The 23,808-nt window shown below is 31.8% G+C and overlaps 1 protein-coding gene across 2 annotated transcripts; it reads left to right on the plus strand.

Moving 5' to 3' along the window:
- The first annotated feature begins 3,505 nt into the window (after window positions 1-3,505).
- Window positions 3,506-23,623, plus strand: NRPC2 (nuclear RNA polymerase C2). 2 transcript variants are annotated; one of them, XM_028069323.2, is made up of 38 exons: window positions 3,506-3,666; window positions 4,007-4,115; window positions 4,217-4,338; window positions 4,431-4,523; window positions 4,772-4,844; window positions 4,921-5,011; window positions 5,175-5,227; window positions 5,390-5,454; window positions 6,770-6,875; window positions 6,975-7,085; window positions 7,279-7,338; window positions 8,439-8,477; window positions 8,596-8,646; window positions 10,018-10,116; window positions 10,497-10,556; window positions 10,661-10,753; window positions 12,014-12,121; window positions 12,286-12,396; window positions 12,631-12,747; window positions 14,085-14,201; window positions 14,303-14,383; window positions 14,610-14,714; window positions 14,790-14,870; window positions 14,974-15,105; window positions 15,217-15,261; window positions 15,621-15,698; window positions 15,770-15,909; window positions 16,015-16,105; window positions 18,244-18,368; window positions 18,444-18,573; window positions 18,658-18,788; window positions 19,772-19,897; window positions 19,975-20,030; window positions 20,677-20,747; window positions 21,447-21,531; window positions 21,784-21,887; window positions 22,868-22,996; window positions 23,360-23,623. In XM_028069323.2, exons 1-38 carry the CDS (start codon window positions 3,626-3,628, stop codon window positions 23,408-23,410), a joined length of 3,480 nt encoding a protein of 1,159 aa, XP_027925124.1. In that variant the 5' UTR covers window positions 3,506-3,625; the 3' UTR covers window positions 23,411-23,623. The 2 variants fall into 2 exon arrangements, 1 of the variants encoding a protein (XP_027925124.1); XR_003604093.2 differs by lacking the exons at window positions 20,677-20,747; window positions 22,868-22,996; window positions 23,360-23,623 and having other exon boundaries at window positions 21,784-21,889.
- The last annotated feature ends 185 nt before the right edge of the window (window positions 23,624-23,808 follow it).

Genomic DNA, 23,808 nt, shown 5'->3' on the forward strand with positions numbered 1-23,808 from the left:
AGAAGTACCTTTGACACTGCAACCATATATGCTCCCACCGAATAGGTGATCATCGCAAAAGGAAACATACAACACAAGACAAGAACACAAAAAGCAAGGGTAAGCTAATCTGATTTAATCATGCAGTTCAATTATAAACTGAAACCATGCAATCTTTCTCATTATCACCAGAATCATATAGATCACCACAACACATTTACATGACTCTAGACTCAATATCCGGATTATGTAAGCGACATTGAATCTCTTGGTGGCTTGCACCTGCGACGGTTCCCAAACTCTGCAGAGTTTGGACACAAGGGGTTATCACCCAACCACTCCCAAGGTAAGTCTCATCACCTCTATGGCGGATCGGGTCCATAGATCAGGACCTCCTGCTACTCCCCCCGACGTAATCCATCATACTCTACATGAGTCTTAATGGTTACTAGGAGCGTCAGGATACCAACCAAAATTGAGTCCTTATGTCCTTACACTAAAACATTCCTCTTAGAATTTCCCTTGAAATCCTAGTTCAACCACTTCTTCTCATATTCCAACTTCATGCAATTTCACCACACATATTACTAGTCATAACAATTCATGCATATCATAACTAAGTTCATATTTTAACATTCAAACATAGTTTCGTCCATTAGAAACAAATAAATAACACTCAACTGCAGGGGTTCTCGTCCAAGCTAGAAGGTCTCGCCTAGACAAAAAGGCTCTCTCGCTCGCCTGAGCGAGGCTCAAAACAGAGAACAACCCAAACTCTGGGCGAATTCTCGCTCAGGCTAAGCTGTCTCGCTTAGACGAGAGTGACTCTCGCTCAAGCGAGACTGGCTCGCCTAGGCGAGATCTCGCGCAGAAACAGGGATGAGTTTCTGGTGTTTTCGCTCAGGCGAGAGCTGCTCGCTTAGGCGAAAATACCAGATTCCCAATCTGTTCTCACATGCAACAACAAAGAAATCTAGCACAGTCCAAGCATACACTCAATTACGCAATTCAAGCACTCATACAACAATCAATCATGCAATTCAAAGTCATCAGAATGATTTCTACATGAAATTCAAGTAAAACAGTTAGCTTCCCTTACCTGTTATCATGTTTAGACAACTTTATAAACATCAACGCCTTAAAAACGTCAACACCTCTAACTCCACAGGATGCTCTATCTACACATAGAAACATCACAAGAACGATCAGGACATACCGTTATGATCACTGATTAGTAGAGACTCATACTGATGATTAAAACGTCACATGCAAGTAGAAGAGGACTTGCATGCAATAGAAAACAGAAAAAAACTAAAAAAAAGAGCAGAAACTCAACTTACGCGAACGGAGAAACTGATCGGTCCAATTTGAAGAGCTCGTCGAGAGGATCAATCCTACGGTCTCGGTTCTTCAATCAGACGACCAGAGAGACAGAACCTCTAGAGAGAAGTCAGATAACTCTAGAAAAGTGGTTTCTAGAAAGATGGTGTGTTTTAAAATAATGAAACTGGTTTATAACAATTCTATTTATACTAAAACCTTTTAATATTAAAATAATTGAGTCTCACTATTTTTAAACCATTATCACTTTTAAAACGTCATTTTCTAGGATCTTACACATTCAGTTCAGTTAAGACAAAGTTAATTATAAACTGAAAAATATATATCTTATTTAATTATTTTTTTAAAATACTAATGTGAGCATGAATGTATTATTTATTATATATTATATATATTTTGTTTAATTATTAAATATTTATTATTTATTATGTATATAGTTACTAAATTTACATATGAAATTATAATTTGTATTTTTTTAAATTTTGACATTTTTATATTTTAAAAATGATCAAAATATATATATGAATACGTATAGTTTAAATATTATCATAAGAGTTAAATGTATTTTTTAATAAACTTTTATATAAAATTTAAATTGATCAATATTTTAAACTTTAATCCGATTTGAATTAAGAATTTTTATAACAGATTGTGATTCGCAGACTAGCCCGTTAATAATCACTGACCCTTTAAAAAAAAAAAATTAAAATAATTAATTCTAAAGATATTGTAAAACTTATAAAACCAAATATGAAAGTATCTTGAAAGCCTGTATATGATGAAATTCTAAAGATATTGTAAATCATGTTAGTTGAAAACTTATAAATTACTTCCATTGGATTTAAATGTCTTGTTTAGCATACAATTAGACTACAAAAATAAGCACATTAAAACTACCCCACCTTGTAAACGGCTGTGGGAGTTTTAAGGGAAATAATAAGTTTATAATTTTACACTTTTTCCAGTTTTCGAATTTCCCATATAACAATTAAAAAATATTTTCATATAAATTTATTTTAATTTTATCTGTACTTTAACACTATCTAAACATCACCCTTGTACCCTTGTGTTGCACAAATACTGTAACTAATTTTCTATAATAACTAAGTTGTTGCATTAAAATTTTATTATATTACAAATCTTTCGTTCACTTGTTGCCACGAAAGTTATCAATATCAACGTAGAGCTAATATTTGTCATTTATAAGTATTTTATAGTGAAATTAAAATATTAATATAATAATTCATTAAATATATTTATACGGATCTTCCGTTGGACTAAGGGGTCATGGTTCCCAATTTTTATTATTCTTTTTACATTTATATAATTAGAAAATTAAAAATGTGATTTTAAATAATGTTTTTCAAATTTAATATTTTTAATATATTTTATATATTTGATATTCTAATAAATTTTTATATATTTATATTTATATATAAGAAAACAAAGTTATTTTTCATATTTATTTTTCAATTTTATCTTTTAAATATTTTTTAAATAAAAATAATTATTTTATTAATATTATATATTAAATAATTATTTATTTAATTCAACCATTTTTTATTTGTTTATTTATTTTTTAATTTGATCATTATAAATAAAAATGAATTATATTAAAATTGTAAAATCTATTTATATTTAATTTTATATTTATAATTATAATAATAATTATAGTTTTATTATTTTTTATTATTATAGAAAAGTAAATATAATGTTTTGATTTATATAAAAATTTTAGGATTATTTTTAGTTTCTAATTTTATTCAAAAATATTAAGTTGATTTTCCAATTTATTTTTAGTCTTTGGTTAATTTTTAATAAATAGTATAATTTTGTCATTTTTTTTATTATATTTTTTGAATCAAATTAAAAATTTTTCATCAAAATAAAAGTTCTAAATATTATTGTCAGTCTAATTGACAAAATCTTAGTATTAATTTTGATAAAAAGAATCTTATTTCATTATAAGAAATTTAATAAAAAAATACTAAATGACATTAAAGTTAAGATTAAAAAACACTAAAGGATCGACCTATACTTTTAGACGGAAAAAAATAGATTAAAGAATAATTCTACTAAAATTTTGACTACACCATGATGACTCACTTTATATATATATACATATATATATTATTATTATTATTTATGTCCATGTATATTTATTCTCGGACTTTTGCTAGTAAAGGGCTTTGAAAAACCCCGCTTAAAGACTTACCATCCCTAATCCCTAAACCCCTACCTATATAAACAATTATCGAATTCTGAAGGAACAAAACTATAATCCTGCAACTGACCCATCACGGTAATGGTTCTCAATCACGATCCTTCGCAACAACCCATGAACGGGTAAGTCACTTCTTTCTTCTTTTCTCTCTCTATTCCTCACTTCACACATTGCTTCGCACAAAGTTCGAAAACTTCATCATGGGTTTCTGTTGTGCCGTGCTGTTATTTCAATTTTTGTTTTCTTTTATGTTTTCATTCTCAAACATTACGAGGGATTGAGTTTTATTATTGAGAAAATAGTTTGAGAAAACAGTGTGTGCGTTATATTTTGCACTGTCATCTACACTCTTCATTGTTTTGTACCAAGCGTATACTTTTTTATTTTTTTATTTTTTTATTTTTTATCTTCAATGTTTCTCCAATTTATATGTGTTAATGTTTGTTTTTGTGAACTAAATAGCAATGGGGGCAACAAGGTACCGGATGATTCTGGTTTTGACCAAAGGATTCTAACTGCTCCGGTGAAATCTGCTGTTGACAAGTTCCAACTTCTTCCCGAGTTCCTCAAGGTAAGTAACTGTTTAGTATGCATTGCAAGTACATGTGATGAGGTAATATAGCTATTGGTGGTTGAGTTTGAATAACTTGTTGACACTTTGGCTTTTGGTAGGTGAGGGGATTGGTTAAGCAACATTTGGATTCCTTTAACTTTTTTGTGAAGACAGAAATAAAAAAAATAGTTCGGGCTAACAATTTGATCAGGGCGAGTAGGCACCCACATATATATCTGAGGTATGGATGGTGGTTTGCTTAAATCTTGTCCATTTTGTTATTCAATAATTTTTTATGCTTGATTTGCTTTTGGTTACTGGTCTCTGCTGCAGGTTTTTAAATGTCAAAATTCGTAAACCATCAATAGTGGACGAATCTGTTACCGATGAAGTTACTCCACAAACATGCCGCCTAAGTGACCAAACGTGAGATTCATCATAAAACATGGCTAATGGTTTTAGTTAGATATTGCTTTGCAATTGATAGAATTAATCAATTTTCAAATGCATTCTATTATCATTTGTCAAGTTCCATGTAATTATTCTCTTTATTTTAATATCTTACCTGTTGAAAGTTTTACTTACAACAAATGTCCCACTTTTATTTTTGAATTATAATTGTGCCTTTAACTACTAATGAATTTTGATTTCTTTTTATTTTGTCTAATAAAAAGGTATGCTGCTCCTATATGTGTTGATGTTGAGTACACACATGGAAGTCGTGATGACCCACGTTTACATAGAAGGGTATTTGAACACTACTGTAATCTGATTATGATGAAGATCTGTGTTATTAACTTTAGCTTTGTTTTTTTCTTCCTAGCTCAATGTTGAAATTGGAAGAATGCCTATTATGCTGCGGAGTTGTTGTTGTGTCTTATATGGGAGAGATGAAGCTGAACTTGCTAAACTCGGTTAGTATGATATTGAAATACATATGGTTATGTATACACACACACACATATATTATATATATTATATATATATATATATATATATATATATATTCTTTTTACCATTGTTCTTATGTTTTTTTACTATAAAAAATCTTACCTGTTTTATTTTTCATTTCATTAGGTGAGTGCCCCCTTGATCCTGGAGGGTATTTTGTAATCAAAGGGACTGAGAAGGTGATATTCTCACTTGAAGATTTTAATTTGCCATATTAAACTTTTAGTTATTTTAATTCTTGATCCGTGTCAGTAATTTTCATTTTTTAAATATAATATAATATCATCCAGACATTTTTCCTTATATTATTTTCAAATTATGATTTTATCTATCAATTTCAGGTGATTTTGATACAAGAGCAGCTCTCAAAGAATAGAATAATTATAGAGACTGACAAAAAAGGAAAGTAAGTAATCATTCTTGGTGTGATAGTGCCTTGTTTTCCTTTTGATATCTACCTTTGCATATAAATACAAGTGTGTTTACATGTCATATATATTCTTACTGTATGCAGATAATTTGAATTTTAATTCTGTTAGTTGTAATCCCTGATTCCCTGTAATCAGAAGGATATATTTGGATTTTGTTCATGTTCATGTATAAAAGTATACTTCTACTAAGACTTATCTTTCAAGCAATGGAGCTGTAAACAGTTCCCTTTTATGTTCAGTTATGTGGGTTGTAGGAGAACATCCGATTGCCAGTTAGAAGAAAATGAAATACGGAATGGGTTGACTTTAGTCTCTTATTCCAAAATTTAGATTGTGTTTCTTATTTTATGCAAGATGAGACCATGTTGTTAGTATATGTATTTTCATAAAACATGTTAGTGATATTAATTCTATTAAGGACCATTGTGTATATAAAAGACAGTCCTTAGAGGGAGCTTTAGACTTTAGGGGTTTGTAACTAAGTGAAGTAGCACTCTTTAAGCAAGGCGTGAGGAATTCAAAAAAAGGTTTTATCCATGAAAACCCTCTACCTTTTCATAGATGTGAATACGATGACTCATCTTTTATGCTTAATATGCATGAATCAAAGGAAAGGGTGAAGTGTTGGAGTACAAAAGTATGGTAGAAAAAGCATGAAGTTTCTTCATGAAAATCTCTTAGGCTAGAATTTTCTTCATGTATTTCTTTTATTGGTGGATTGCCTGTAAGTTCTTATTTGTACTCATCCATTCTATCTGTCCATGAATTTTTTCCTTCTGTCACCAAAATAAATAGGATCACATGTGTGACAAGTAGTGGCATCTGGTAACTTGTTCTTTTGCTATGTTAATTTCATCTTTATTGGATTAAAAAAAATTATATTCTTGTTTCTAGATTGAAACTAATTTTTTAATGGGGTAAGGTCATAAAGTTTAAATGTTGTTGGATGTTATCTTCTTCTCGTATTTACTTCTAATTTGGCTGTACATTCATGTCATTTTTATAGATTACCAATGATTCTGTTTCTTAATGAAACCTACATGTACTCCATAGGGGGTTGTCATGAAGTGAAATAGTACTCTTTAAGCAAGGTGTGAGGAATTACAAGAAAGGATTTTTTCATGAAAACTTTCTAACTAGTTCATAAATGTTAATTATATTTTATGCTTTATATGCTTAAACCAAAGGATATTATGAAGATTTGGAGTACAAATATATGATGGCGAAAGTGTAGAGTTTAATGGAGATCTGTTTTCTGGGCTAATGTTTTCTAGTTATTTTGGCTTCCAGCATAGCTGCATCTGTTACAAGCAGCACGGAGAAAATAAAAACAAAAACTGTTATTGTAGTGGAAAATGAGAAGTTCTGGTTACATTTGAATCAATTCCCTAAGAAGGTTTTCTTCTTGTACATTTTAGATATGACTTATTTTCTTTTATTTAGCTCCCTCTTTCCGTTAAAATCAGCTCCCTCTTCCATTAAAATTATTCTATAGGTTCCTCTAATGGTAGTTATGAAGGCTATGGGGATGGAGAGTGATCAAGAAGTTACGCAGATGGTTGGAAGAGATCCTCGTTATAGTTATCTACTGTTGGCCTCTTTCGAGGTAATTAATGTACATACTTGTTATGTCAAATATTATGACACTTCCATTCATAATAAGTTATAGGATTTTGAATGAGCAAGAGACTTCTACAATACATTACATGCTTATCTGTTCATTGTTAGTTATCCAAAGTAAATTATACTATTATATATTTATTAATTAATTGTGAAATATGTTTTTCACAATCAATCAGGAATGTAGAAAATGCAATGTATATACACAAGAGCAAGCATTGGAGTACCTTGATAAGATGGTGAGCTGACAGTTTTATTAATTGTGTTTTATTCTACATCAATATATATATATATATATATATATATATATATATATATATATATATATATATCCATGTCTTTTGTATTATATCTAGTTTTCTACAACCTCTTCCCCTTTTATGAAGGTTCCCTGATCTGAGTGCAATTTTGTGGAGTTAATCTTCCTTATGTAAATATGCTAATATTCTTCCGCTGTTTTTCTTTATTCCAGTCTTTTGTGTTGTCTTGGAAATTAATAGTGCGAGGGAGCATCTTTCTGTCATTCTTAATCTGTATTTTGATTTTAATTTTACTGTTAGAGATGGCTTTTCTATAGCATGAAATATTTATATTTATTACTTGGAGAGCCAAACTTGTTTTTTTCTTATAATTTTCTGTCTTTTCTTTTTCACCTCATTTAGAAATGCCCATTTATTTATCTGTAAAATTGTTCGACCGGAGGAAATCCAACCCTTCAAATAGTTATCTTCTGAGTTATTTTGTTTAAGTTCTTTTTAGGAGGGTGTGAAAAGTGCGACATGAGGAAATTCCTGTGCTAGAATGCACAGTGAAAAAATTATCATAACAACTTAATTACAAGAAGTACAAGAATCACAAGTATCTTAATTACCATTTACATTTTTCTAGAAGAGGTAGTCCATTGTTGAGTTAGGAATTTTTTGGGGAGGGGTAGTCTCTTGAACAACCTTTGGTATCATTCATTTGGGGTGGTGGTTCTAGTGGTCTATCTTTGTGAGAAGGAGTTAGTTTCCATATTTTCTTAGGAGTTCAGCATTTACTAGTGGGTACATTTGCATGGCAGGATTGTTGGTTCCAGCAGATTTATAGTTTTATGTTTCATTGTTCTTATTATATGGATTATTTTGTTGATTGCCTTCCCTTAGTGAATTATTCTGTTATGAAAAAAGTAGTCAAACTCATGCAAGTGGTACTTGAATAATATAATGAAAATGAAAATTTATTTGCAGTTTATGATTTTGATTTATACACGCCCTTCAACTTTTTTCTAATTTTAGATACATGCATATAATTTGTATATTTTTTTTCTGTATTTATTAATGACTTGTGCACTTATCAGGTAAAACGTTCCATGTATTCAAGCAATTCAGCTGAAAAGGTTTCATCTCTCTGTCTCTTGTGAGAGTATTTTTTTTTATGCTTTGGATAAAATAATATATTAATTTATTCTTTTTTTTCTTTAATTTTGTGGTTTTTCATTTGAACCATCTATATAGGAATCACGAGCATTTTCTGTCCTAAGAGATGTTTTTCTTGCAAATGTGCCTGTAAGATTTTCTTCAATCCTCAGCATCTCTTGAATTTTGTGCATTTGACATCTCTCGAATTTTATGCGTTTCTTTGGGACAATTTGATTTCATTCTATATAAAAAAATTAAAATTAAAAAAAATGATTTTGAGTATGCTTTTTGTTCACTGAACACTCAGCAGAATGTTATATTAATACACAAAAAGATTTCAAGGATAAGAAATTTTAAATGGAATTGCAAGTTGGATAAGACAGTTAACTGTATCTCCGATGGTACATTGGAACTTCTGTTTTCTGAAGTGAACATTAATTCTGAATATATTGCTGACACTTTGGTTATAGCTGGATTATAGAGATTGTTGCTGGCACATGATATCCTGGATCCTTGAAAAACTTTGGTGAACAAATATGCCAATTGATCATTTGATTTTATAAAGGAGGTGCAGATTTTTCCATAAACTGTCTTCTCATGAATAAAGTGAAAATCAACTACTATGTGTTTAGTTCACTAATTGAAAACTGGGTTGGGAGCAATATGAAGAGCTACATGAAGAGCAATATCTTGACGTCACAGTTCAAAATTTTAAAATCTTAGAACTCGTTAAGTAGTTGTTTTAACCAAATTAGTTCACAAGTAATCATTTGAACAACTAATGGAAATAATTTTATTGGTAACCGTCTGAGCAATTATATTCTCAACTCTTATATTTGTAACAATCAATTACTCTAAAATTAGGACACGAAAATATGGAGAAATATATAATAAGATTCTACAGATATTTTAAACTAATCAATGCGGAGATCATAAAGATATTTGTATCTTAATAAATTACTATTTACAACACTCCCCTCCCGAGTTGGTAAATGAATATCACTAATTCCCAACTTTTCTACAAGGTCTTGGAATTTGTTATAATGAAGCTCCTTGTGAAATTGTTTGCTATTTGAGTTTTTAGGGACATGAATTGTATCTACAAGACATCATCTTCCGTAGAAAGTCGTGGTTACAACCGATATTCCTACTAAGACTTTAGATGCAGACATTTTCATTAGGCTTCTTCAAGGTAGATTCTAGGATCTTATAGGTAAGTTGAAGATAATCGACATTCATTTACTAACTTATGGGGAATTGTTGTAAATAATGGTTTATTAATGTAAAAATATATTAAGGATTTATTCCAAATGTACCTTGAGGTACATTGGAACTACTTTGCTTTTGTGCGTTGAAACTGATACCTTAAGGCTAACTCTATTTCCTTAAGGTACATTAAAACTACTGTACTTCAGTGCATTTAATTCCAAATCTTTTCAACTTCACTATATCAGTATACATGTAATTTGGCTTATTTGTGTTTGATTTGGTCTGAGTTGTCACTTTTGTAATCAATAGGTGGATGGAGATAATTTTCGGACAAAATGTATATATGTTGCTGTTATGATGAGACGCATAATGGATGCAATTTTAAATAAAGATGCTATGGATGACAAGGTAGTATTTATTTCTCTCTTCCATTTTTTTTTCCTAAACAAAGAATTTACTATTAATGTATAAGAGAATGATACAAATGCAAAATGACAAGAAATTCTCATGAACTAACCAAAAACTACAAAATAGTAAAATAAGTTAAAAAAGGTCTCTTTATCTAACAAAGACACCTCGTGAATGGATGACTCACATATGAATGAGTACTGAACTGATGATTGGAGCCAATGCATTAGGATCTGATATTGGTGCTTCCAAAGATGGTACTTGGGGTTGATGACTCCCTAAGATACACAATGAATAGAAGAAATAGTAATTAATCAGCTTCTAATTTGATTTTTATTTTTACAATATATCAAATACTAAGTGTTTCTTTTAACACGTAGGATTATGTGGGTAACAAGCGGTTGGAGCTATCTGGCCAGTTAGTATCACTACTTTTTGAGGTACTATCGTGTTTAATTTGTCATATACCATGCTTTTGGAGAGATGCTTTGTAGTTTGTACATTTTTTATTTCGATTAATATGACATTGTTCTTTCTGGTTTAGGATCTCTTCAAGTCAATGACAACTGAAGTTAAGAACTTGACAGACAAAATGTTAGATAAGCCAGACAAGGCTAAGAATTTCGACATATCTACGGTAAGCTCTGTTTAAATTTAATCTTACTAAAGCTTTTCTGAATCTTTGCCTTGTCACTTTGAAGATTTATTTATTTATTTTTTATTTTATATGGTTCTCTTTCTGTGTGACTCTCTTTTTGATTTTGGGTTCTTGTTCCAAGTTGATGGTGATAGGAACTATGGTATTATGCGTACCTATGTCCCACGTCAAGTTGTAAGGAATTCTAGTTTACTCAAGTGTTTGGCTTTCCTCCCATAATAGCTAGCTATTGAGGGTGGGTTTCCCATTGCTTGGGTGATTATCAATGCCTAATGTGCATGGTTGTTGTCCCTTTTGTGTCTTTTTGAAGTTCTTCCTAACTCGTACCGCAAAAACAAATGACGTGGTAGTCAATAGATTACTGTACCAGACTAGTGGTGCTACAGCAGAGCAGCCTTGGGATTCAAGTAAAGGAGTGGTTTTCTCTTCCCAACCATAGAGGCTGTTTGTGTGTTCTTGCAGCAATACTATAATATAGGGTTCGAAAAATTAACTTCTGCTAAAATAATGTTTTTGGGGTAAATTGTGATTTATCCCTCATTTTCCAATGCGTTTTTTAGTAATATGTAGTTTAAATATTTAAGTATTTATATGTAGTATAAAATATTTGGGATAAAAATTTAAAATATCTGCCATCCTGCTATAGCATTTGTCGGAGTTAGTTGATTTGCTGCTATATAAGATTGACAACTATGGTTAGTCAAAATCCTGTGAAATAATTTTGATTGTCAACACTCAAAAGGATTAATTTGAAAGAAAGAAGATCTCTAGAATAATTTTTATTGTCAACACTCTAACCCTAAAGTAGTAATTACAAAGAGATCTCTAGAATCTTCTAGCTGCTTCAAACAACTTCTAGTAATATACTTAATATCCTACTAAAAACATCAACTTATTACAATCTCTCTTATATATTGTTATTTGAGACAACAGTGGACCATTTATCATTGGTTTCAACAAATATGAAGTTGACTAACAATTAGTCAGCATCTGAACATAATGTGATTTGTTTTTTTTTTTGTTTTTATCTTGGAGTGATCATTTGTGGCAAATCTCAAAGTTGAAGTGTAGTTGAAACTTTATTTATTCATGTGTTATTATCAATGTAAAATCTGCCAATGGTGATGATTTTCATTTTATCATTTGTGTTCAGAATTGTTGTTCATTGCTTTGTTCTTTCAACCTGGTCTTAGCATGCCTAATTTTCTGTTTATATTTTTTCTTCGGAAATGCACCTAGCTTCTTAATCGGACTCAGAATATCATCACTCTAGGCCTGGAAAGGACACTCTCCACTGGTAATTTTGAAATTAAAAGGTTCAGAATGGAAAGAAAAGGAATGACACAGGTTGTATATTGTCTCCCTTTCAAGTATTTTTTTTTTCTCTCTTGATACTCACCATGACAAAGTCACCTGCTCTTGCTTATGTACCTAGCGACCCATGTATGGAACTTGGAATTATCTAGCACATGATATATAACCTCTAATAATGAAATTTCTCTTATTCACAGGTGTTACAAAGGTTGTCATTTATTGGTGCTATGGGCCACATGACAAGAGTCTCACCACAGTTTGAGAAGTCCAGGAAAGTAAGTGGACCTAGAGCTTTGCAGCCTAGTCAGGTGAGATGCAGTCTAATTTTGTAGCTATTTTGATGGATTGTTCTCATGTTTTTTGAGTTATGGATAGGAAAAGCTGGGATTGTTTTATACTTGTACCCAACCTTGCTTGGTGGATAGAAAGACTTCTTGTTGTATTCTTATTTTGCTTAGGCTTTTATTCTTTTGGCTTTAACTAATAAAATCTTATATACTTATGAATTTATACCTTCTTTTCTCATCTCTTCCATTTGATAGTGGGGCATGCTTTGTCCTTGTGACACCCCTGAAGGTGAAGCTTGTGGACTGGTCAAGAATTTGGCTTTGATGACTCATGTTACTACCGATGAAGAGGAGGCCCCCTTAATTTCTATGGTGTGTTTTCTTATACTATAGGATGATGATATTTTCCTTTATTATTTATCATTTTAACTACTTAGGTAAAACATATATAGATGTTACATCCAGGTTGTGGGATTTATGACATCTTCCAAGAAACTTTTTGAGGTCAAAATTCAATCTTATTATGACCTCAGTGCATAGTTACACATACTTTACCCAGTACCCATCTCTTGGAGACTAGCCTTAATGACATACTTCTGTTGCACATAGTTCTCACTGTCCCCATGAAGTTTGACATATTGTTAGTTCGACCTACAAACAGACTAGGGCACATTATAACACCTCCAAATGCTGCCAAACTACTGCAGCCATGGGATCCACTAGGCTTTGTTCTGAACTAAAAAAATGCCTTACCTTGTTGGGTAAATGAAACCTTTTGAAAGAGAGAAAATTGATGCAAGAGACGCTAAAAACTGTGTATAGACCACACAACATGGTCCATTCGATATAAGTTGATGACATTAAATACATGATATGATTTGCCTATAAATCATATTCTAATAATCTATTTATAATTATGAATATCCTAATGAATCGTTTGAGATACTCTGAACTAAAATTCTAAGATAATATCCTTAGATATTTTTAACAAAATTCATCTGCAGCCAAACTTGTGCACCTTTCACACCTCGATATAAACAAAACCTTGCCAACTTCTGCAGCTCAACAGTCTTGATCAGCCTCCTTTGCTGTAGCTGGGTTTTTTTGTTTCTTTTTGGGTTGTGTAGGAAGGCTGTTGAATTTATTATTAGGTCGTGTACATAAAGGCACAAATAAATTTAATTTTTTTTAAGAAATGCAATAGTTATAATGATCTTGGAGATAGTGGAAATACTAAAAATAAGAAGAATTGTCTTTAAGATGTTACTCCCAACAATCTGATTTTTGGACAGCATAATAAAAGGTTCTATCCGTCCTCAAAGGTGTTAAACAGTTACCTGGAAATTTTTTCAAGAAAAGGTGCATTTTCCTTTCTTTTTTTTTGGAAAAAATTGAAAATTGTTATTCTTTTCTTTTCATAGTTTCAACTCAATGAAATTATTATTTTTTTTATGTTAAAAATGTCCGAAAATTTTTACTATCCCATCATCCCCCTTGGTTTTGGAGATTCCTTGGCCTTTCTAGTTTTTTTGTCTCTTTTATTATTTTTTTGGAAAGGCTTTTCTCATAAAATTATTGAAATAGTCATTGTGCTTGTATTTCAATGTACATTTTTTGGTACAGAAGTAAATTATAGGTGATTTCCGTATACTTCACTTTTTACTGTAGATGTATGGCATTTTATTGTGTTTCATTATTTCTTGTGACAGTGTTATTCGTTGGGTGTTGAAGACCTGGAACTTCTCTCTGCAGAGGAGCTTCACACACCTGACTCCTTTCTTGTAATTTTAAATGGTTTAATCCTTGGAAAGCATAGGAAGCCACTGGTATTTGTTCTCTCTTTCATCAAATGCATAATTTTTAAAGAAATACAGTACATGATTCTTTTCTTATTATGTGTTGTTAACATTACCATTTTTTTTTCAAGCGTTTTGCTAATGCAATTAGAAAACTGCGGAGAGTTGGTAAAATTGGCGAGTTTGTAAGTGTCTTTGTCCATAACAAGCAGGTGAATAATACTGTTCATGTTTTTCCAACCCGACCCCCTCTACTTGTTTTATTTTCCTGCTCTGTGCTATTTTGATTTTGTGTTGTATTTTACTTTTTTAGGGGGTACAGTTTGCTCTAGGCATAATATTTATTGTTTCTATTTAGTTATTGTATTTCAATAACTATTTTAATGTTGAAAATATGTGAATGAATGGTGGTCTCAATTGAAAAAAACATGTTTACAGCACTGTGTCTACTTAGCTTCTGATGGTGGTAGAGTTTGCCGTCCCCTAGTCATTGCTGACAAGGGAGTATCAAGAATCAAAGAGCATCATATGAAAGAGTTAATGGTAATGTGTATTATATTCTTTCATCCTGGAAACAAAAAAAGTATCTTGTGAAAATTTAATTTTATACTTTTTCAGGATGGAGTACGCACATTTGATGATTTCTTACGAGATGGCTTGCTTGAGTATCTTGATGTTAATGAAGAAAACAACACTTTGGTTTGTTCTACTCTAATTACGTTTAGTTTTTCTTTTCTTTCAGCTATGAAATTCTATCTTATTAATCACAGCTGATACCCATAGTTGCCTTTTCTCTCTGTAGATTGCTTTATATGAAGGAGATGCCACTCCAGAAACTACACATATTGAGATTGAGCCTTTTACCATTTTGGGAGTTATTGCAGGGTTAATTCCTTATCCTCATCATAATCAGTCACCTAGGAACACATATCAGGTTCCCCTTCTTCCCTCTTTTCTCTATGTTTTACGTCCTGATTTTTGCACTTTTATGAATGAAGTGTGTTTTTCTGCCAACCTGAAATTACTATTGTTTATCTCACTGTAGTGTGCAATGGGTAAGCAAGCGATGGGAAATATAGCATTTAATCAGGTAAGCAAAGTTTTCTTATTTACACGAGTTCAACAATTGCATGTTTAGATTTCATGAAATTATTCCTATTGTTCAAAAAAATCAAGTTTATATCTTTGTTTTGAATGAATCAATTTTTCATAACTTCTTCATAATGCATGCATTCAATAAATAAATACAAGCCTGTAAATTCGTGTCCACATGGATCCAGATTTAAAATTCTAAATAGTTGCATATGATTAGATTTTTAAAGTAATTTATGAATGCTTATGGTGTGTTGGGTAATTATATTTTTACGCTCAAAATTTTTAGTAGCATAGGTTTATAGAGAATTCCAAATAATGTAATTGATGAACTTATATCAGTCTTGTTGTATTTAGCTTCGCCGGAATGACAGCCTGCTTTACCTACTCGTTTATCCTCAAAGACCTTTACTGACAACAAAGACCATTGAGCTGGTGTGTATAGTTTCATTGTTTAATTTCTCACTGATTTGAAGGGCTTTGACTAATAATCTATTTGATTTTAGGTTGGATATGATAAACTTGGAGCTGGTCAAAATGCCACGGTAGCTGTAATGAGCTATAGTGGTTATGATATCGAAGATGCCATTGTCATGAACAAGGCATCTCTTGATCGTGGGTTTGGTCGTTGTATAGTTATGAAAAAGTATGCAATTTTATTTGGTGTTTTTTCTGTATTTGGTTGCTGCATATTTTATTCTCTAAGCTTTTCACGGTAGCACTTTTGACCTTGATGCTCCCATATATATAGGTATAGTGCTGTCATTCAGAAGCATTCGAATGACACATCAGATCGAATACTTAGGCCTAATAGAGCTGCAGACACTGCAGGACGAATGCGGGTAATGTCTTCATAGTGAATAGAAACTAATTATTATTTGCTTAAAATTTAGTTTTAATCTATCTTATAGTACGTTGGATAATGTGACATTTATAAAGTATATCAAGTTTATAAAATTGCTTACGTTTACAGATGCAGATACCTTGTTGCATAAATTTACTTTAATGTATTGAATGCTAATTTAAGCAAACATAAATAGCTACTATTGAACTATGGAATTACATACATATAAACAAATGTCTCAATTATGTGAAATTTCATATAGGTGATTTGTGAAATATTTAGGAGAAATGGTGATTTCATTCTATGAATCAATTGGTATATATAAGGTTCAAATTCATGGATATTTATATAAAGTAAACAATAGGTGGAGGTCAACATTGTCAACAAGGTGTGACATGGTTGGTATATAACTGTCTCTTAAGCATGTGGCCAAGGATTTAATCTCTGGTTTGTAATTGTATCGATGGAGAAACATCTGCTGGGATAGGCCACCCCTTTAAATGGATCTCACAACTTAAAAAACAACATATAAGTGGAGGTAAAAATGAGGAAAAATGTAATTATACTTTTTGTATTGGATTGATTGAGTTTGACCAAAATATTTTGAAAACCTTATACAAACCAACCAACTTTCTTTGAAAATGGACTTTAAGCCTAATTCAATTTCATAAAATCAACTTCATGATATGACTATATTTCTAGATGATGTGAAATCTCCAACATATCTCTTATTGCGAGGACATTGAGCATGAGAATAGAGCGGGTTTGATGTAGGATCTCCCATAAACTTAAATAGGATCTCCAACAAGCTTAAATATGATAGTTTGTGTTAGTGTATGCTAGTATGATTGTATTAGTTAATCATGGTCAATAGTCAACTCTTATGTACAGCTGCTTTTCTCTTGTATCTCTATAAATAAATACAAACACTGCACAGACTATTGTGTGTAATACAGTTCAATCAAAACAGTTTGTTATATCTTTTAATCCTTTTCTTCTCTGTTCTCTCACTCGAAACTCTAATAGTTTGGATGATAACTCTAGCCAATTCAATTTATAAATGCTTTGTTAAGACTTAAGCAAAGGAGGACAGTCTAACTCAAAAAATTAGTACAATATCAAGTAGTTTATCCTGCTCAATGTGGGACTCTCAACATTGGTATCCCATTCTTGAGATTTATGCTGCTCCACTTTATGGATATTTACCTGATGTTAGGGTGTTTTCTCTGAGGCAACTCCTTCATCCTGCCTATAGGTAGCCCTTTCCAAAAAACCTTAGCTCTAGTACCCATTGTTGAATCGAGCAGTTACAATATGTCAAAAACTATAACTGATTGTAAAGATGCAATTCTTTCTATTTAAGAGTGTAGCAGCCCAAGTGTCGTAATTTGTTTGTGTCCTGACCCTCTGCCATAGGACAATTGATGTCATCTGCAATAATTATGACTTAAACATAATAGGAAAGCCCAACTCAAAAGACTATTCAAGTAGCTTGTCCTACTGAATGTGGGACTCCAAACACACTCCTAGTCACAATAGTGGTAAAAGGCCTCCTGAATGGCAGCAACAGTTGGGCTAGCAAGACTTCAATCCTGCACAGAAGTGAGATCTGTACTCTCAAAGTAAGAGGCAGAGTACACATCATATAATAATTATCATGCTATATCAAGTTCTCAGCAGGAGTTTTATGGGCTGATTGACAAAAATCAGAGCTGTTATGTCTTGTTGGTCAAGTTAAGTTCTGAATATAAATGTATGTTCTCACTGTATAGATTTATCTTGTTCCATTAATCATAACAAGTATTTGTTATATTTAATGGATAAAACATTTATGCTCCATCTTGAGCGGGAATGGTTGAATTAATCACTCACTGCTTATGTTTCTCGTTTACATTGTATTTTTTTTTTTATTTACATTATATTTGTATATTTTTCTTGAAGTATTGTAATTAATAACATATATGAAAGTGTCTATATGTAGTGTTATAGTTACTATAATTATGTTCTTATCATGTGTGTAAACCAGACTAGTATGTTTACAACACTACACATTTTTTACCATTTATTATCGATTCAAATTATATAATTGTCTGAAATTGTTTTCTATGCCACTGGGTGTTTTCCTGCTCCCTGTAGGTACTTGATGATGATGGTATTGCTGCTCCTGGGGAAATTCTTAAGCCTTTTGACATCTATATCAATAAACAATCACCAATTGATACACGTACTCCCAAAGCATCAGCAGCAAATTTGCCTGATAGGTTTGTTTCTTATTTTCTCAATATTGGTTTCACTATTGTTGGTTCACATTTTTTTCTATTGTTTCCTTTAAGCAGTGCATATCGGTCTAATGCACAATCATTCAAGGGTCATGGAGGAGAGGTAGTTGATAGGGTGGTTCTATGCTCTGATAAGGATAAAAACATGTGTATCAAATTTCTGATTCGTCACACTCGTAGACCTGAGGTAAAGCTGTTTATGGTTTATCGTGAGTTAGAGTTATTGGTTAGAAATAGTGTATTTATTTGTAGTCTGAATTTGTTGCATTAGCTTGGTGATAAATTTAGCAGCAGACATGGGCAAAAAGGTGTTTGTGGAACTATTGTTCCGCAAGAAGACTTTCCATTTTCTGAGAAAGGCATTTGTCCTGATCTGATTATGAATCCTCATGGTTTCCCAAGGTACTATAACTCATTTTACTTGTCATTGTTCCTCATGATATATAGGTGGGGGAACAATCTTTGATTTTGGAAAATAACTGAAATAATTTATTTGTGATCATTTTGGTTCTTCTCTGTTCCTTCAACTGAAATAATTTATGCAGGGAACCATCTTTACTTTAGGCAAATAACTGACATGATTTCTGATATTTCTCTGTTCCTTCAATGACATGATTTTAATCTTAGGGTTTATGGCTTCTCCATAACTAGCTGACTAGCTTTACTACTCGGTCAACAAGTTCCAACATCCCAACTGGGAACAATTTTTCACTTTTGTACTTGGAAAATTGGAAAGTGAATGTTATTTATATTAAGTCAATTGCATGACAGCTGCAGGCAAATAAAATGTGGTCATATTTGTTCCAAATGCATAACAGGGGAACAAATGTTGAGCTAAATAAGTGATAAGGACTTGGGTTTTTATGGGATGCCTAAGTCCTACGTCATGTAGTATGAAACACTCAATTGAGTATTTAAGTGCTTGGTTTCCCCCGCTTAATAGCTAGTTTCTAAGGGTAGGTTTCCCGAATGTTTGGGTACATATTGGTAGTAGAAGTATGAGATGCTTGGTGGAGTATTTAGGTGCTTAGTTCTTCCCCCTTAACATATAACTTTTGTGGGAGGGTTCCCAAGTGCTTAGCTACTTATCATTATGTAACACAACAGTAAGTATTGTGGCCACAAATTTGCTATAAGCCATCAATAAACTCGAATTTCTGAGTACCCAATAAGATCTAAATTATGAACTTGAAGATTATTGTTAAATCTGTTGTAATAATACTTATCTATAGATTGGATAGCCTATTTGGCACAGGTCAAACTCTTAGTCAAAGAAACTTACTATTTCTCATGCCTATTGAGTAGAAACAAATTTGTTTTTAAGTGAATAAATATATAATATAACATGTGTTAAGATGGGAACTTATTTTTGTTAATGGTATCAGTCGAATGACGGTTGGAAAGATGATAGAGCTTCTTGGAGGGAAAGCAGGGGTTTCATGTGGTCGATTTCATTATGGCAGTGCTTTTGGGGAAAGAAGTGGACATGCAGACAAGGTTGAAGCCATAAGGTATGTCTTGTTTGTCTTTTGTATGGCATTCATAGAGTTATCTATATCTGTATTCTCAAAGTTTCATGCTTTCACAGTGAAACTCTTGTGAGTAAAGGCTTCAGCTACAGTGGGAAAGATTTCATTTATTCAGGTTTTTATTTTCTTATTCCATATTACTATTCGATTTGTATGTAATGTATTTATGGCAAATATCATTATGAAATACAATACTTCAGTTTACTTTACATAATGTATCTGATACAGGTACTTTTAGATACTTTTCCGAAATATATTTGTGGAGTATCTAAGTCTTTAAAAATAAAAAAATCCAATACCACTAACATATGAGGCACATAAGATATATAATATAGAATTATTGTCCATTGATGAATTTAAGAAAGAAATGATATTGATAGTGTAATTCTTTGTAGATAATAGAGTGATTTATGTTGACAATTTGAATTTTCAAAATTGCAATTATACATTTTTTTTATGTTATATGAATTTCTGTATATCTAAATATGTATTTTACACGTCATATATTTTAAAATATTTGTATGTCAGTATCCAATATGATGTGCATCATAAAATGACTGTTACTTTGACTGTTGGCACTGCTTGTTGTGAGAGCTTGAATTTCTAATAAAATATGAACTATTTATATTTTGACAAGAGTGAGGGTAAGGTTGTTACTCTAGATTTGTTACTTAATGCATGTTTCAGCTCGATAAATACTTATACACAAGAAATCATATTTACCCTCTAATACGGGTGCTAATTTCCTTTTTCTTTTTCAGGTATTACTGGTTGTCCACTGCAAGCATATATTTTCATGGGTCCTATTTACTACCAAAAATTAAAACATATGGTTAGTGAAGTCCTTCCAAAGAATATTTTCTCTTAAATACCTACTACAAAATACTAATAAAATACTAATATACCATGTTCTATTGGATGAAATTATGGGAGTTCATTAAATATATTGGTATTATTTCCCGTTTGGGGTGTCCCATTTCCAAACTAATGGACAGGTACAGCAGTCTGCACTCCTGCTGTCGCAATGTACCTTTTTTACTTGAGTTACATACATGTATATGTTGCAGCTGAGGGAAAGATTCAAGCTTGTCTCCCTCTAAGTTAAGATTTAAGTGAAATAATAGAGTAAATAGAGCATAAATACACAATTGAACATTCTCTAACATATCTCGACAATATTTCCCACATTACTTCACCACTATCTCACGATTCAGGTACAATTATTTTTAAAAAATAAAATCTTTCTGTTCCTAGTATTAATTAGTGTACTTGAATCTTTCATTTGTGGTTAACAATAGAGTAAATTAAAAATGTATGGCTAAGCTTGACACCGTTTTTCAATTGGTTCCTACATGATAAATGTAAATGAGGAAAGACAACATTTTTTGCATCACTGTTATAACACTAGGGATTGATTTGTTATATATTTTGCTTTTAAAGGACAAAATTGAAGTATCAATTATAACAACCTTATTTTTAATTTAACTTGCCTGTGTACAAGTCCACAAGTAATCGCTGTTGTGTTCATCAGGTGCTTGATAAGATGCATGCTCGTGGCAGCGGCCCTCGTGTCATGCTAACTAGGCAGCCTACAGAAGGGAGAGCTAGAAATGGAGGTATATAATTTATACCTTTTTAATAAGTTCTAGAATTTATTTTATTTTAGTGAAAATTGTTAGAGTGGTCCTGTTCCCTACCTTAGTATAATGATATTTTAATTTTTTATTTTCTGCTGTTCTGTTGGTCGGGAGTAGTTTTTGTGATTAAATTGTCTTCTCTTGTGGGTTTCACAGTAAATGTAATTTATCTATGTATTAGTTAAGGTATCTACAGCTTCACATAATTCTTTCGCTTATAATTATTTTCAGGTCTTCGTGTTGGAGAAATGGAACGCGATTGCTTGATTGCTTATGGTGCTAGTATGTTGATTTATGAACGACTTATGTTATCTAGTGATCCTTTTGAAGTGCAGGTAATAATCTAGTTGACTTTATCTTAGTATCACTGTCATTCCACTATCAGTAAATAGAGCATAAATATTATTGAATGGGAAGCTTTGCCAGCACATTTAGGGTGGCTGCCTCAACTAAATACCTTTGTCATTCCACTATCAGTCTATTATTGGAAAGGGAGCATGGAGATTAACCTCATTTCTTTTATCATAAAAATACATTTTTAAATATTATGAAGATTTTTAGTTTATAACACGGGAAAATGCTAAAAGCCCCCGGTAACAAAGGGTCATGTTCAGAAAACTTTCCAATGTTTTGAAGATGGTGAAAGATAGAGAAAAGAGAAATCATGTGTTAGAGCTACAGAACAGACTCAACATGTTGTGAATATACTAAAATTATTCGTCTAGCTATATTTTGATTGTGAACGTTGGGCTTTACTGGAGAAAAAAGTGAGTAGTAGAAATGATAATGTTAAGATGGAGGTGTGATCAAGCATGAAAGGACATGATGCAAAATTATAGTTTATCGGGAGATACTGGTGTCACACTGATTGAAGAAAAGATGAGTTGGGAAGGCCAACAGAAAATATCTATGAAGATTGGATCCTTAATTGATTGAGCCTGATGGTACTGTGTGATCCATGTAGTCGACTCACCGAGTGAAATAAGGATTTTGTTGAACCCAGTAAGTATATACATACATGATATACTGAACCTTTACATACACATACGTGTTTGTAACACTCATCCAAGTGATGGCATGTAGGTCTTAATCATATGAAACAAAACATGTTACAGAGATAGTTGTATGAGGCAATCATAGGGTCTCATATATGTGCTACTGAAAGTTAGTCTTAATGTCTTCAGATCGGACACTTTCTCCTTAAAAGAAGTGATAATTTACCTCGCTGTCAATGAAAACAATATACGCTATATTGCTATGGATCCTTTTCTTTATGATCAAACTTACTGATGATAGTAATTTCCTTTTTACGCAGGTATGTACAGCATGTGGGTTGTTAGGATATTACAACCATAAGCTGAAAACTGGTATTTGTTCATATTGTAAGAATGGAGACAAGATTTCCACCATGAAGCTTCCATATGCTTGCAAACTTATGATTCAGGTATGATGTGTCATTCATAGTCAGTTATCGTAGGAAACCTTTTATATATATGTGTGTGTATGTATGATTATAGCATCAATTAGGAGCCGTCCTAAAATCTATTTTAGGACAGTACATCTTAATAATTAGGAATGAATCATTGTAATTATACTAACATGCATATATTGACAGCGAGACCTTATATAGATTCTATTTACCCATTTGTTCTGATTAGCAGGATGTGTAGATATGTCAACATAAAAAAAAGTGATTTTTAATGTTCAATGAAGCCTTGTTTTAGCTGCCACTCTTGTCTGGAATTTACAACATTTTATTTTCTTTTGTTGATTTTGTCGTACTTTTTTTGTTGTTGATCAATTTCAGGAACTCCAATCAATGAATATTGTTCCCCGTTTAAAGCTGGCAGATGCGTGAGATGATCCAATTGTTGAGACTGCACAGATATTACTGTTTGGGCAAATTACAGGGCAGAAAAATTGCCATTGACCACTGTTCATGAATTTCTGCTGATTCTTTTGTATATTCTCCTCTTCAATTTTGCTCAACCCTCCCTTTCTTTACCCAGAAAAATTGTAAAACTTAGAACCATTTGTTTATGGGTTTTTTAATTTAAAAACATTTTGTAAAGCTATTGTCTACTGTTCAACAGTCAATACCTAATTTAGAATTAATCAAGTTTTGAAAATTGTTTGTAAAGTATTTAATAACAAAAGTAGACGATAGTGAATGCCGTATCTGTTTCTCAAATGAAATTATTCACTTACGTCGAGTGTAACTTAGATTTTTCTTTTTTTAATAAGGGGCAATTTTAT

Source organism: Vigna unguiculata, chromosome 4 (genome assembly GCF_037176805.1).
Source record: "Vigna unguiculata cultivar grain cowpea cultivar isolate G323 ecotype 2 chromosome 4, ASM3717680v1, whole genome shotgun sequence".
Classification (NCBI taxonomy): domain Eukaryota; kingdom Viridiplantae; phylum Streptophyta; class Magnoliopsida; order Fabales; family Fabaceae; genus Vigna; species Vigna unguiculata.

Excerpts from the sequence above, each read along its gene's own strand:
- NRPC2 (XM_028069323.2), top strand. The coding sequence starts at position 3,626 with ATGGTTCTCAATCACGATCCTTCGCAACAACCCATGAACGG. Across the intron at positions 5,228-5,389 it reads TAATCAAAGGGACTGAGAAG|GTGATTTTGATACAAGAGCA; the intron begins GTGATATTCTCA and ends TATCAATTTCAG. Across the intron at positions 15,262-15,620 it reads GAAATATAGCATTTAATCAG|CTTCGCCGGAATGACAGCCT; the intron begins GTAAGCAAAGTT and ends TGTTGTATTTAG.